General features: G+C 51.7%; 1 protein-coding gene across 1 annotated transcript; it reads left to right on the forward strand.

The window, feature by feature from the left end:
* Positions 1-3440: 3440 nt before the first annotated feature.
* On the forward strand, positions 3441-6007 carry Nkx2-3 (NK2 homeobox 3). The gene is made up of 2 exons (XM_047554544.1): positions 3441-3786; positions 5271-6007. Exons 1-2 carry the CDS (start codon positions 3441-3443, stop codon positions 6005-6007), a joined length of 1083 nt encoding a protein of 360 aa, XP_047410500.1.
* The last annotated feature ends 9100 nt before the right edge of the window (positions 6008-15107 follow it).

Raw genomic sequence — 15107 nt, forward strand, 5'->3', positions numbered from 1 at the left:
ATAATGTGACGAAAGCTACCAGTGCAGATACACCCGATTAAAATAAAATGAAACGCTTCCATGGATGCAGCCATATTTACTTTATCTGACGGCAATTAGCTAACCTGTCTGGAAGGAAGACCTATTATTAGTGGAGCACGGCTCCAGGATTTCAAAGATTCCCTTTTCAGACAAGAGAATGCAAACGCCCCAGAACGCCCTAGTAACTGGATATGCGCTGGAACCAGATTCCACACTCTGATAAGCTACTCCTGCGAAGAGACCACCGCTGTAGAACTATTGCACTTGAGTTTTACTCCCCGACAGCGGCGCACAGGCCCACCTTCGCCAGGGATACAGGCTACTGGGAGCCACCTACACGGGATGGCCTGGCTGGGATCCATGATGGGAAGCCCCGCTACTGACAGACTAAAGGGAGCCTGGACAATCTGGAAAGGGTTAGCTGGAGATGACTGGAATCCCTTCTGGAGTCATAAGACAAAGATCGACCCTAAGGATAGGGTAGCCAGTAGAAATCTCCTGCGTGTTGGATCAGCCCTGTTCAGTACTGGGGATGGAGAGAAAAAAACTGGATAGTCATAGACGCCTCACGCTAGGCCCCTAGATCGTGACTCCCCACAAGGGAGCCTCTCGGGCCTCTAACTCACTGGGCCTAACCAGTAATTGAATAAGAAGGGGTGTCGACTGCGTCCCGCAGCGGTCTGCTGAGAAGCAACCTGTTCAGGGTCCACGAGAGAATTTCTCGGGCCTGATGTTTGGGTATCAGGCGGGGCAGTGGGATGGGAGGAGACTGTCTTCTGCACGTGCAGAGAGAGAGCGACCTGGTGGGCTCTGGCGGCTGCAGCGGGTGTGTGGGCGTGTCACCGGTGTGCAGGACCCTGGAGCAGCGCTTTGTCCCGGTCATGGTTCTAAGAAGTGGGTTCTTGGGACCAAGTTTAGGTAAAGCCTAGGAGGGAAGCGCCGCTGAAAAGCAAGGAGTATAGCAGAGAAACAGCAGACTTTTGTGGGAAACTGAGGAAAGGAAAATAGGTTTTGTCTTCTTATTTTGTCTAAAATTTTGAAATCACCTAAAAAGCTAAGAAAAGTGGCGACCAGAAGACAGCAAAAACATTTCCCCACGATGGTGTTGCCTTGGGGGTGAGAGAAGAGGACTTAGATCTGAGTGCAGCTTACTTCTTGTACTAGCCAGCCATGGTGGCATGACGCTCAAATCCCCCACCCTGCAGTGGCGCGCACTCACCCCCACCTCTCTGTATCTTTGAGCCCAAGCACTCAGGATCCGAAGCACAACCAGGCGCAGTCTTCCCTCTGCAGACTCACGGCCGGGTTAGGAGACATCAGCCTCCGCCTGAGGCTTCAACAGTTTCAGGATTTAAGCAAAAGACAACCGGCTCTTCTGTGGCTGAGGAATGGTCTTCGAGGAGGAAGGCCCTGCCCACAGACTGCCTTTCCCCACCGCTCTGGCCCTAAGGGTACTCCCCAGAGCTGTGGCCCAGGCGGCGGCCCCAGAGGCTGCCTCCCCTCAACATTTCCGCTCTCTCCTGAAGAGCCCCGCCTCTCTCCCCTCCCAACAGGCTGTACTTTCGCTCCCTGGCCATGGGCACCAACTCCTCTGCATTACTGGTTCCCGGCAAGGCAACTCTCCATCCTCGTTCCCACTCGCACAGGGTGCCTGCCGCTTCCCGGGGAACGTTGTTCACAGTCCCCGCACCTTCCACCTGTCCCTTCTAGCTGAGGACATCCTCTCCCAATTTGGCTATCTGGCGGGGGGGGGGGGGGGGGTTGGGGGCGGGGAAGCTTGGGGTCACGGGATGAAGGACACCGTGGTTGAACCTGAACCGGTTCCAATTTTTTCAAGGCCCGGGTTGCCCACGCGGCCTTCTGTAGGCTCACAGCAGAGTCCGGGGCTACTCGCTGGGCTATGCTGGCAATGGGTGAAAGCCTGTTGTGTGGAGGTTCGGGGGAGATACAACCATCCAAAATCTCTGGGGAGTCCATAGATTTCCCCCAGAAAACAACTAGAATCTCAGGAGGGCGCCAGAAACCGTGGGCAGAGAAATTAAGAGGCAAGGCCTAGACTCAGACTCCCGATTTCAATAGGCGGAAAACACGGCAGCCACGGCGGAGTCACCTCCTTTCTGAGGACAGATCCTGCTCTCAAAACCGCATGAAGTCACCCAGTGTGTGCAGCACTCCAGTCACGTCACCACTAATACAGTCAATAAACACTGCGCTGTCATCTGATGCAGTATAGCGGTAGATGACATATACCTAGAAATTAACATTAGGACCCTGCACTAAGCTCCTGGCATGTTTTACTTTACTTAACCAGAACAATAACCCAAAGAGAGTATTACTAACTCCTTTTAAAGATGTGGAAACTCTAGAAACAAATACCAAGACCACACACTGACCGAGGTCAGGACAAAGCAAGATCACCGGGACACCCAAATGTAGTTAAGAACTCCATCATCCTGTTTTTCACATACCTGCTCTGTGCAGCAACTGCAAGGGCTACAAGGGCAAAGGCAACCCAGACTTTGCCCTCAGGAGGCTCACAGTCTGAGGCAACCAGACAGACACATACAGCTATAAACTAAATGGATGTGGTAAGTGACATCAATGTCCTTTGCTAACAGGAGCTGCAAGTTCAGAGGCGGGAAAGAGGACTTCCGGCCCGGCGACCAGGGAGTGCTTCCTTGGAGGAGTTAGTATTTGAGTAGAGCCTTGAAGAACAGCTTTCCCCTGTGGGAGACAAGGGCGGGAAAGACGTTCCATGTGGAAAGAATTTCTTGAGCAAAGACAACAAGGAGGAAAGTGACACAGCACTCATCCAGAGACAGATGAAACACTCGTTGTGGATCCAGCGCCCGGTATTTACCAGCTAGGAAGTCTTCCTGTCCTTGCGGCACCTGAAAAAACCACACTCTTGTGGCATCCTTCCCGTGGACATCGGGCCTCCCAGAACTGGCCCAGGTCGGGAAGGTGCAGTCAGGAGGGGCGAGAATCGGTGGTTCGGACACCCAGCTTGGTGGTGCAACCTCTCCTGCAGCCACTTGGACTTAAGGCCCTATGCTAGTCCTTGTCTATTTCTGGTAGCGCCGCAAGAATCCACTTGGTGGACGCGGGGGGCGTGGCCCAAATAAGCCACAACCAATGAGGAGGGAGGCCTAGGTGCCGGCCCCGCCTCCGACGTGACGCAAGGCCCTCGGACAGAGGCTTCCCAGCCCCGGCCCCAGTCCCTGCAGTGGCTGTAACAAAACCCAGACCCCCAGATCCCGGCCAATGGAGGCGATTTAGACTGGAGCAGGACTGCGTCTGTCAAAAGCCCGACTGGGCAGCAACGGCAGAGTCCAGAAAGAGAGCTGGAGTCGTCGCGCTGCCTCCCCGCCCCCGCCGGGATTTATTGAGTATTTGGACTGGACAATTAAGTGGCCCTGATGATGTTACCAAGCCCGGTCACCTCCACCCCTTTCTCAGTCAAAGACATTTTGAATCTGGAGCAGCAGCACTTCCACGGGGCGCACTTGCAGGCGGACTTGGAGCACCACTTCCACTCGGAGCCCTGTATGCTGGCCGCAGCTGAGGGAACACAATTTTCTGACGGCGGGGAGGAGGACGAAGAAGAAGAAAGCGAGAAACTGTCCTATTTGAACTCACTAGCCACAGCCGACGGCCACGGGGATTCGGGTCTCTGTCACCAAGGCTATGTCCACTCAGTCCTGCGAGACTCGTGCAGCGGGCCGAAGGAACATGAAGAAGAGGTCGTGAGGGATCGGAACCAAAGTGAGTAGAGGGGGAAAGGACACGCATCCACACACCTGAAGCAATGGCACAGCGCCCACAAATAGCCCACAAACCTTACCAGGCAGGTAATTCGCCCCTTTACCCGTTGGCTGGGGTCACGCCTGAGCCCTGGTTAACAACAGCTCAGTAAAGCGCAGATACCTGAGAAAGAGAGAGGTGGGCAGGAAGAAGGACTTGGTGGCCCTGACAACTACTCCCCCAGAGCCGGGACAGAAACCATGCAGCCCCCTAGGGAAGGGAAAGTGGTTATTGCTGTTTTGATGTTGATAAGCAACACAGGCTTAACTGCTGGGTCCTAACATCTAGAAGTGTTTTTGCTCTCCTCCCACTCCTCCACTCCCACCCCAAAGACTTTTCTTAAAAAAAAAAAAAAGAAGAAGAAGAAGGATAGGAGACTGACCCAGTTTTTCCTTTCCTTACAACTTGAGTTCTCTGAGGCCAGGGTGTTCACCCCTTCTCCAAAAAGGCAGAGTAAGCAGCTTGTCTCAAGCGTTCTAAGGGCACAGGAACTTTGGTAGAGACCACCTAGGTGGTTTTCTGACTTCTCTGCTTGGAGATCAACGTTCTCACGGAGGGGATAGTCCGAGAGTGCATGGAATGAATACGGTTCATTCCGTGTGATGGTAGCTCTCACACCCCTGGGGCCCCAGCCAACGTTTTGCTTTGTGTCTCAGACTGTAGGCCCAATAAAGAACACACCGAACTTAGTGCCAGATCTAGGCTGCTGATATCTGACCCGAGGGGAATTAGGATGGGTGATCAGATAACTGAATATAGCCCCCAAGGAATTGTTTCCGAGGGGACAGAGTCAAAGAGTCTCTTTCTCCAAGAGGAAGCTTGATGTGGCTGAGGCCATGGCCTGTGCTCTGACAGCTCACCCTGGCCTAAAATCGACATGAAACTATCTAAAATCAGTCAATCAAACTTCTTTTTCTAAGGTAACACAGACATCTTCAATACACATTTGCATGTAATCTTTTATAAGCAAAGAACTGTTCCTGAGCAATGCACGCAGATATTTCCGAACAGATTTTCGAGCAACCCATGCACATGGGTCACCCAATACCAGTGCGTCTCACACCTTCAGTTATGCATGGTGTTGTGGAAGGCAAACGAGTTTGCAAATACTGTAGTTGTTATGTTGTCGCAAGCTTTCATTCTGAAAACAGTCATTAGCACATCGAGTCGCACACTTAATACAGGGTAATCTCTTCGCTTGCAGATGCTCAAGTCTTAATAAACGCGCACTAACTACTCTACCCCATCAAACATGCCTCCTCCCGCTGAGGGCGTTCTTTGGTACTCGGGCTGTCGCCGCAGTGTGCTACGGCACCAGGAGCCACAAACTTTCCAAAAAGTCCATGCATTTACTGCCGTATTCTCCGGAGCTTCCACCAAATAAGGGGAAGCCATGAGGAGACCAGGAACAGCTAATGGACGCTGTTGTTTTGCTTCTCCCGCAGAAAGCTGTCAGCTGAAGAAGCCTCTAGAGGCGGCCGGAGACTGTAAGGCGGCGGAGGAGAGCGAGAGGCCAAAGCCACGCAGCCGCCGGAAGCCCCGGGTCCTCTTCTCACAAGCCCAAGTCTTCGAGCTAGAACGCAGGTTCAAGCAGCAGAGGTACCTGTCGGCGCCCGAGCGCGAGCACCTCGCCAGCAGCCTGAAGCTCACGTCCACGCAGGTGAAAATCTGGTTCCAGAATCGCAGGTACAAGTGCAAGAGACAGCGGCAGGACAAGTCTCTGGAGCTGGGAGCGCACGCACCGCCGCCGCCGCCGCGCCGCGTGGCGGTACCGGTGCTGGTGCGGGACGGCAAACCGTGCGTCACACCCAGCGCTCAGGCCTACGGTGCGCCCTACAGTGTGGGCGCTGGCGCTTACTCCTACAACAGCTTCCCTGCATACGGCTATGGGAACTCCGCCGCCGCTGCCGCTGCCGCAGCGGCCGCAGCAGCCGCCGCTGCCGCGGCCTACAGCGGCAGCTACGGCTGTACATACCCAGCAGGCGGCGGTGGCGGTGGGGGGGCCTCTGCTGCCGCCACCACCATGCAACCCGCCTGTAGTGCGACCGGAGGCGGTCCCTTTATGAACGTGAGCAATCTGGGAGGCTTCGGTGGCGGTGGCAGCTCACAGCAGTTGCACCAGGGTGCCACAGCCGGGACCGCGTGTGCACAGGGTACCTTACAGGGCATACGCGCCTGGTAAGGACGAGGCGGGTCACGCGGCGGGCGCCAACCGCAGCCTGGAGCCGCGGGAACGAAGCGCGAGAAAGGCCAGACCCAAGGGCCAGGTCCCCTCGTTAAATTACATACGTATACTATGTCTCGCTCCCCAGGGCTCAGAATCGCAGCACACTAGAGACCTGGGGATGGGGACTCAGGGGCGAGCAGGATGCCCGAATCGGGTTGCCAAAACTGTCTGAGTCAGAAACACCCAGCCTGGGCGCCAGGGAGGATTCTGGCCCCTACCCTGACCCCGAGGAGAATGCAGGAGGCTGGGACTCTGGCTGCCGCTTGTTCTCCCAAAAGGAGAAGGGCTTCTCTTCCCTCCACCTTCCCGTTGCCTCCGCTAAGCGTTGGCGGGGAACCCGGACCTAAAAGAAAAAACAGGAAGGCATGAAAGAGAGAAAAATGGGTATCATGGCTTGAGAAATACCAGGCTTTACCGACCCTCTGCCCCCTTTGCGGGCCCAGATCTCCACACCACCGTGGATTTTCGTTTTCCAACCGTCTCCCCTCCACAGCGGAGACTTCGGCCGGATATCCAGAGATTGTCAGGGGACGCAGGACTCTGCGAAGAAAACCAGTCAAGTGAGATCAAAAGTTGGGGGAGGGGGAGCTGAGCTAATCCAGGACCTGGTGGCCCATCGGAGATGTTTCCAGGTTTCCTTTCTGTTTGGTATTCTGTATTCAGCACATATTATGTCTATATATAACTATATCCACACGCCGTGTACACACCCGCTGCCATACACTACAGGAGTCAATAAACAAGGTGCAATACTTACAAACTATTGGCCGGCTACAGACTCTTTAGCTAAAAAATGTGGGGAGGGATCCCTTAAACCGGGGGGGGGGGGAAGGGAAGGAAAGGTGGTAAAGGAAAGCAGTACCGTGGGCAATTGGAGGCCTGGTCTCTTCTGAGCCAGGGCCCAGGCTGCAAGTCTCTCTTCAGGGCTTTGTTCATTAATTTATCTTTACTGTTGTGGGGACGACCGGCCACAGATTCAGGGCCTTTGGAGGTCCTTGCTTTGTAATGTCCCCAGTTTGCCCAGATGCTTGCATTAACTGTCTGGACCTTCTTCCGTCAAGGTTTAGATTGCCCAACCTCGAGGATCGCCTGGAAGGAGGAAACCTCGCCCCCAGGCCCAGCCGCAGGCGGCGCGAAGGGGGCTCCTTCCTTGGCTGCCGGCGGGGCTTCCAGCGCGCCCGGGGGCGCTGCGCTGCGCCCCGCCGCGGCCGATCTCTCCCCCTCGGCCGCCCTCCCTTCTCCCCCGGCGGCCGCGGCTTTATGCGGCTCCTTGTCACTTGCGGAGAATGCCTGTGCGAGGCCTGTGCTGCCACACGGCCGATTGTGAGCGTGCCAAGGCGGGTGAATGGGGAGGCCTCAGAGCGCCGCGCCATTGTGGGGCCGGGCCTCGCTGAAAGGCGGCTCCGGGCCGGGAAGGTGCGGAAAGAATGGCTTTTTATTGGAGTCCCGAACAAAAGGTGTGGTAGGAAGGCGAGGTCCCCTGCGCGAACAAAAACCCCAGCGCGTCGGATTGACGTCCCCCCCGAGCTCCCCATTGCTTCTCAGAGCGGGGGCTTTGTGCAGCAGTCTGCTCAACAGAGGGACGGAGAAATGCGTGGGGGTTTTGTTCCCCATTTTTTGTGCGCTGGGGGAAGGGGCGGTAAGGGGGACGGGGGCTGGGCGGGCAACAGGGAGGGGCGCGCTGATTAGGCCGCGCCGGCCGGGGCGCGGAGACTTTCAGCGGGAGTCGGCGGCTTGAATGCAGGGTCATTATTGCTACAAGTTTAGCAATTTCGCCCTTACAGGAGGGGGTGGGGGCTGCTAGGCTGCTGCGGGGCCGCCCGGCTGGGGAGCTGGAGAGACGCGAGGAGCTGGAAGAAAAAGGAGGAGGGGAGGGAGGGAGGCAGGGAAGCAGGCAAGGGAGCCTGCGAAACCCTCTGACCGCCCAGGATGCGACTTGGACACGTCCAAAAGAGCCTAGCGGGAGGCTGCAGAAGCGATGCTTGGGGGGCGAAGACCCTCCCTTCCCTCCTCTCTCCTGCGGCAGAAAAACCTCGGAGCTGGGCGTGAGTTAGTGCACCAGACTGCCTATCCCTCAGCTCCTCGCCGCCAGTTTCCTCCTCTCTCACTCCGCGCGCTGGAGCTGGGACACAACCTCCCACCATCCTACCCTAGCCGAGATGTCCCCAAACCCTTTCTTACCAAGCTCCCTCTCCTGGAGTCATCTTCCCATGGTTTGCTTAGGCTAAGGGTTAGGGAGCAAGTTCTTGATGACTTACCCGGCTCTTCATTGCCTGCAGCTGCGAAAGATTCATTCATTCATCCGTCAATTCATTCAACTGTTATACTGGGCACCTACTATATATTTGTTTGTACTGTTCTCGATGCTAGGAATGGTGGAGGTTGAGGAAAACAGTGTCCCTAGACTCGGAGTTTATTTTCAGATGTGTGGGATAGAGTGTGACAACTAAATAAGTGTTAAAAAAAGATACATTTTTAAAAGGAAATGGAACCAAATGCCGAGAGTTCGGGCCCTTTGAGAATAGGTGGTCAGGGAATTCCTGTTGAGAAGATGACATATAAGTTCTACCTGAATGACAAAAAGGAAGCCAATCTAAAACAGTTTTCTTTCTGTCTCCGTGTCTGTGCACACCCTCCCCTGGTCTGGAATGTCCTTCTACCTTCATTTATCTGATGAACTCCTGCTCCTGCCTCAAAGCCCAGCTTCTTTCCTGAACCACCCAAGTGGAGGAAATCACTCCTTCATTTGGACCACCAGAGTCTTAGGTATTTTCCAATATCATGACATGATGTAGTGTGAAGATTTATTTGTCTCTCTCCCTACATTTGAGGTCATGGAGGACTGGCTGGCATCTTTTCCCTCTGGGACAGATATCACAGTAGGAGTTCATGGGGCTAAGAGGGCTGGAGGAGTCTCTCCAGACTCCTTCAATTGTTCTCTTCAGTAGTTTTCCAGAGCCATGCAGATGGCACCAGTGGTGTGGAACTGGGCACCAGTTATGAGGGAAATGCTGAGCAGGACTTTTGGTAACCCGTCCTAATCCCAAAGCCAGGTGCCACCTTCTGTGCCCACAAGATGAATAGTTTCTCCTCCCTCTCCCTAGATGTTACACTTCACCCTACAGCTCAAAATCTAGGAAAGGAAGCTTAATAAGAACTTAGTAAAGACTTTGATACCAGGACACATAGTTTGGGATTTGGGGAGGACTTGGAGATAAGCTCTGGGACCCAATTGGGCTTCCTCTGCATTCACTAGGTGCTGAGAATAGAAGGTCAGCAAGACCTAGCCAGATGACTCCCAGGGTCAAATTTCAGTGCCTCTGCCTCCACTATAGGAGCAGAGGTCTCTGAGAACGGAAAACCCTCTGAAAACCCTGGGTTTTCCTAAGTAAGCAGCTCCTTTTTCTCCAACCCAGTCCCGCATCCTGCTGGGCTGTGGCCTTTCAGTGCTCCCAGCATCAGAGCCTCCCCTTCCCTGCCTGGCTTCCTCCTGGCCCACATTAGTCTTCCTTCACTCTGCATCCTCTCCTGTTCTGGAAGAAGTTGTGACCCTCGTAGAGGAAACACAGCTGGTTCTGTGGACTGGCTTCCTTGTGGTTTGCGTGTCTTAAGATACTTAAAGCCAGCCTGGACCAGCCCCCTCCCTGTTCTCTACCCTGCTCTGGAGCCTGCAGTTTCTGGGTATAAATAGCTCCCATCACTTTGTCCAAGGATTTCCGCACTGGTCATCGCTAGGGTTCCAGGGCCAGGAGCACCATAGGGTGAAAACTTTTAACCAGCACAGCTTTATTTTCCCTGAGCTGCTCTCTAGAGACCTCCTCCCAGGTTCAGACTGCTACTTCATGGGATTGTCCTTTAAGCCAGCAGGAATCAGGCAGTCCTTCTAAAAATTCTTGAGACTTAGAGCAAGTCAAGTAAGTCACTTCTCTGCCTCTTCTTTCTGGGCTCTAAGAGAGGAAGGGTGAAGTCTATGATTTCAGAGGTCACTTCTGACTCCAACCCTCCTTGCTTCACTGATTAAACTATAACCTCTTCTCCCTTGCTGATTTGTGCCATACCAGCTCAGAAGGTGGGCAGGCCCACTGGTGGGAGAGGTGGAATAGGTTCAAGGTCACTGGTGGGTTTTTTTCCTGAAGAGCCTGGTCTTGAGGAGGAAGATGGACTTTGGGTATAGACTACCTCCATTCTAATCTCAGCACTACCACCACCAGTAGTATGTGCCTGGAGTAATTTAGGAGCATTCTGAACATCAGAATGGGCATGCGGGGCTGGGGATATAGCTTAGGTGGTAGAGTGCTTGCCTTGGAAGCACAAGGCCATGGGTTCAATCTCCAGCACCGGGGGGGGGGGGGGGGGGGGGGGGGGGAGGTATGCTTCTAGTGCATCTCTCTCAGGATTTTTTTAAAACCTACAATAAAGCGCACAGATATTAAATATACAATTCATCGAATTTTTATGTACATAAATACTTATGTGCCAATTGCTTTGGCTTTGAAAAAAAATTAATGAGATGATCTATGTACAAGCTTAGGCAGTCTGGTACTCATCAGGCGGGCTGGCGCTGTGTGTATGTTGAGAACCAGGTCCGCGTGGCGTCAGAGGGGACAGTGGGGCAATCCTAACGGTTCAGAATCCCAACATTGCAGACACGCTCATGACAGAGACCCAACAGTGCCACTGCTGGCAGGCGGAGGCTGTCAGCACCCAGCGTGGCGGCATCAGGGCTTGGGACGCTTAGCAGAGGCTTGGACCTTGACAGGGAATTCCACAGTAGGGAAAGGTGAAAGGACCTTCCAAGCGGACTCGCGAGACCCCGCTGCCCATCCCTGCAACGAGCATAGGGTCAGGAGGGAAACCCAAACCCCTGAAGCGTTTCTCCAGGACCTGCGGGCACAGCGAGCGTGACCTGGGGCCGAGCATCTCCTCCCGGGTGGTGCTGGGTGGGGCCGGGTGGGCGGGCGCTTCCCGGGAGAATTGCGCGTGCGGGAGGCGGGGTGGCTCAAGGTTTCAGTCCGTCTCCTCCTCCTCTGCTCTAAGGTTCAGGGGCCCAGAGGGGATTTCCCGGGCGCCTTCTCCCAACTCCAGGGTCCCGAGCTGTCGGTGACTGGACAGAGTTTAGTGACCGGCCACAGCCTGACTGGGAGAGCAGCCGAAGGACCCTCGAGACCTCCAGGGGCTGCGCAGGTGCCGGCGCACCGGCCGCTCAGGCGCCAGGTATTGCCTGCTAGCAGGCCCCTGTCGGCCAAAGCTGGCTGGGCTGGGAGCGCACCAGCTAGCCGCGGGAGAGCCTGAGCCTTTGCTGGGGTGAGCGCCCAGAATGGAAGAGCCAGCCGTCCTGGCCATCGCAACCTGGGCGCTGAGCCAGACCCAGCACCACGCGGAGGTAGGACATCCGGGGTGCGGTTCGGTGCGTCCACCGGGCCTGTGTAGGGAGTCTTGGGGAGCCAGCACTGATCTCAAAAGCACATTGGCTGTGTGGAAAGGACGCCCTCCCTCCGCCCCCCAAACTGGACTGTAGGTTGCAAGAGATTAATAGTAGCAACGTTTTCTTAAAGGGCGTCTAAGTAATTTTTCTGAAGTATGGAAAACATACAGAAAAGCTTAACAGTACGGATCGCTCATCTTCCTTAACCGAACTCTCCCATGCAACCGACACCCAGGTGAAGAAAGCGTTACCAGCCCCCGCCTATCTTCCTTTCTTGTCACAGCTACAGGGTAATCACTGTACTGGCTTCTAACACTATGGATTAGTTTTACCCGTTTGGGGACCAATGGAATCATATTGCTTGTATTCGTACGTGCCTGGCTTCTTTCGTTTGTGAGATTCCTGCATATTGCCATGTGTAGTTAGAGGCAGTCCGTTTTAAATTGAGTATCCATTGTATGGTGAAGTCACCATGTGGTATTAATGGGGTGAATATTTATATGTATAAGTACTCATGTACCAGTCGTTTCCTTGGCCTTGAAAAATGGAAAGAGATGATCCATCCATTCTGCACTAAGTCACTATTATTCATTCTGCTGTTGCTAAGCATGGATAGTTTGGGCTGTGGTTGGAACATTCACAGAACATTCTAGAACAACGTCCAAAAGACTTTTCTGTGATGGTAATGTTCTCTATTCGTTCTATCCAATATGTTCACTAGCCACACTGTGGCTTTTGAGCGCTGGAAATGTTATGGATATGATTGAAGTATTGAATTTTTAACTTTCTAAAATTATAATTTAATTCTAATTAAATTTAAATTTCAAATAGCTACATGTGGTTAGGGTTACTAAATTGGACAGCACAGGTCTAGTCCATCTTTTGGTGATTGTAATACACGTTTCTATTCAGAATATACCCAGGAGTGCAACTGCTGTGTCACAGAGTGGGGACCTCAGCTGTGGTAGCATCTGCCAAGCCATTTTCTACAGGTGGTTGTACCTAGCTGCACTCCCACTCACAGCAGCACACGTGGTTTTTAATACTTAGTATTTTCATTTCCTTTCTCTTTCATTTTAGTCACTTTTGTAATCATGGAATTAAAAGAGACTTTTGTTCATTCACTTTTGTGTAAAATTGTGAGGTTGCCATGTAGCTATCGTAAAGATGGTGGTGGTGGTGGTGGTTGGGGGGTTTCTTGGGAGCTGAGTGACCTGTACTTCTAAAGCTTAGCCTTTTTACCACCACATCCCTGCAGTCAGGGCTTCACCCCATAGTCTTCTCCTCTAGGAAGGGAACCCAGAGCATCATCAGCTCTTATACATTCCTAAAGTTAATGCCCTCTCTTCCTTTGGGATGCTACCTATTGGAAAATATCTCACCAGAAGAAATGGTGAGATTGCCTGACAGGTTGCAGTCAGCACAGAGAAACCAGGTTTTATTCTGGCTGCAGTTTTAGTTTGTGACTTAGCTCTGCCATTTGTAGACAGCATTAACAATCCTTGGGTATACTACCTCACTAACATCGTGGAGAGCAAAGTAAGCCCTGGGGAGGGAGCAGAGGGATGTCCTACCAGGTGTCAGGCTGTATGTATGTGTGTGTGTGTGTTTCTTTATAGATGTTCTCTCCTATCAGAATAAACATGGGAGTTAAGTATTTCTTGCTTACAAATGTAGTAATGAAGGCTTCAAGAGGGTAAGTCACTCCTCCCAACATCCACATCTAGTAAATAGTAGCAGTGACCCAATAGTACTTCTGATCCAATGCCATTGAGAACATGTCTGACATTTCCTACTTCTCTTCATTTTCTGTCTCAGCCCTGCCTGGTAGAGATCTTGAAACTCCAGATCAAATCAGATACTCTCTACTAAGCTTGCCTTTGGATGGACTTAGACTGATCATTGACTACTTGTGTGTTGGCAGTTAAGCAAATGAAGTATTTGTTACATTGTAGTACCAGTGGAATTCACTTCTCCTGACACATGAATTCTTGGAAAGTTGTGTGCAAAAAGCTTTTTGCTTGTGGATAGAGAGGAAAACTGAGTATATTTTAAGCTCATCCCAGGAATTTGTTACTTGAAATTCACAAAAGAAGTGAATTATTTTGTGAAGTGAAGGATCCCTTTGGCATATGAATGTCAGTATGTGTTTTATAAGTTTAGGATTTCAAGTCATAAACAACTGAGCAACTCAAAATTATAAAAAAGAGTCATCAACATCTAAGACATATTTCCTTGTTTGAAGAAAAAGATTATGAAAACTTCCCCTGGACCATCTGGAGAGGGACACTCAGATTAGTTTTCAATCCCCATGATAAGTTAACTAGAAACCCATTGTCCCCAGTGGCTACTAGTGGATTCTGACTTAGATTGGGTGTGCTTAACAGTGATGGAGAGAGCCTCAGAGCTAGCCATCTCAGAGAAATAAGAACATAACCACTGGTGAAATTTCAGTCATGTGTGTGTGTTGACATATATGCTTATGACATTTTAGAGTTCTTCAGTCACAGCTAATAAGATCTGGAGTAGAGTGACCAACTGCCCTGGTTTGACTGGTGTTGGGGTTTCCTGGATTGGACTTTTAATCCTAAAACCTGGATATTCCAGGAAAACTGGGAGGACTGTCACCCTACTTGGGAGACATTCTGCACAAACTTTGTCATTACAATTAAGAAACATGGGGACTCCATATTCCTTATCATTTTTGGTGATGGACTTATGATCTCCACTAATTTTCAGTGTTTTTCATTCCTGATCACTTGGCATGAGGCTCTCACAGAGGGACCTCAAGAGTCAAGTGGATTATCAGATGACATGACCATTGAGGTTGCTTCCGACTCCAAGATTACTCAAATTTGTTACTTGCCTATAGATTCAGCTATGAATTTCAGTAAGGAACCATCAAAATCCAACTCTTCTCTGGTACCAGATTATGTCTGAAGCATCCTAGACAAGAAACTGTCCCACAGTGGGTTCCCCTTCCTAAGTCATTCTCCAGTTTTCTGGAGACCAATGGAGAGATGTTCCCTCAAAGTCTCCACTCTCCTTGATTTATTTTAATTTTATTTTATTTGTAGTAGTTAAAATTAAACTCAGGCCCTTGCACATGCTAGGGGAAGGTTCTACCACTGTGCTATACCCAAGCTCTCATTTTATGTCCTTGTTCCTTCCAAGGAATATTTCCATTCTCTCTCCAAGTTATTTCCACTTCCAGGAATAATGCTTCTAATTTTGAGTTCCGAGACCCACCCTGCAATTCAGTATTCACCCTTGAACATGTAATAATCTCTCCATTATCTTCTCTTAACATTTATGGCTCTTCCTGAAATATTTTTCCTCCCCTTTTCTGCTGGATTACTGGATTTATTTGCTCATCAGCTCTCCCCTTTCTCCCAGTCTAACCAATGCTCACCTCCCAAGTGGTGAATATTGATGCCCAGTTGGAAGATCCCTTTGTGATCATGTGGTTCAACTCTCTCCCCAGTGTCTGGGTGCCCTCTGCAGCACCCCTGTCACTCCCCCTAATGATCCGAGCCTCCTTCTTTGAGATCAGCCTTCATGAAGCTTCCCATTGAACACGTCCTTTATTACTTCTTTTCAGCGTTTGGCATAATGACTTTTTTCTGGAAA

This window comes from Sciurus carolinensis, chromosome 5, assembly GCF_902686445.1.
Source record: "Sciurus carolinensis chromosome 5, mSciCar1.2, whole genome shotgun sequence".
NCBI classification, from domain to species: domain Eukaryota; kingdom Metazoa; phylum Chordata; class Mammalia; order Rodentia; family Sciuridae; genus Sciurus; species Sciurus carolinensis.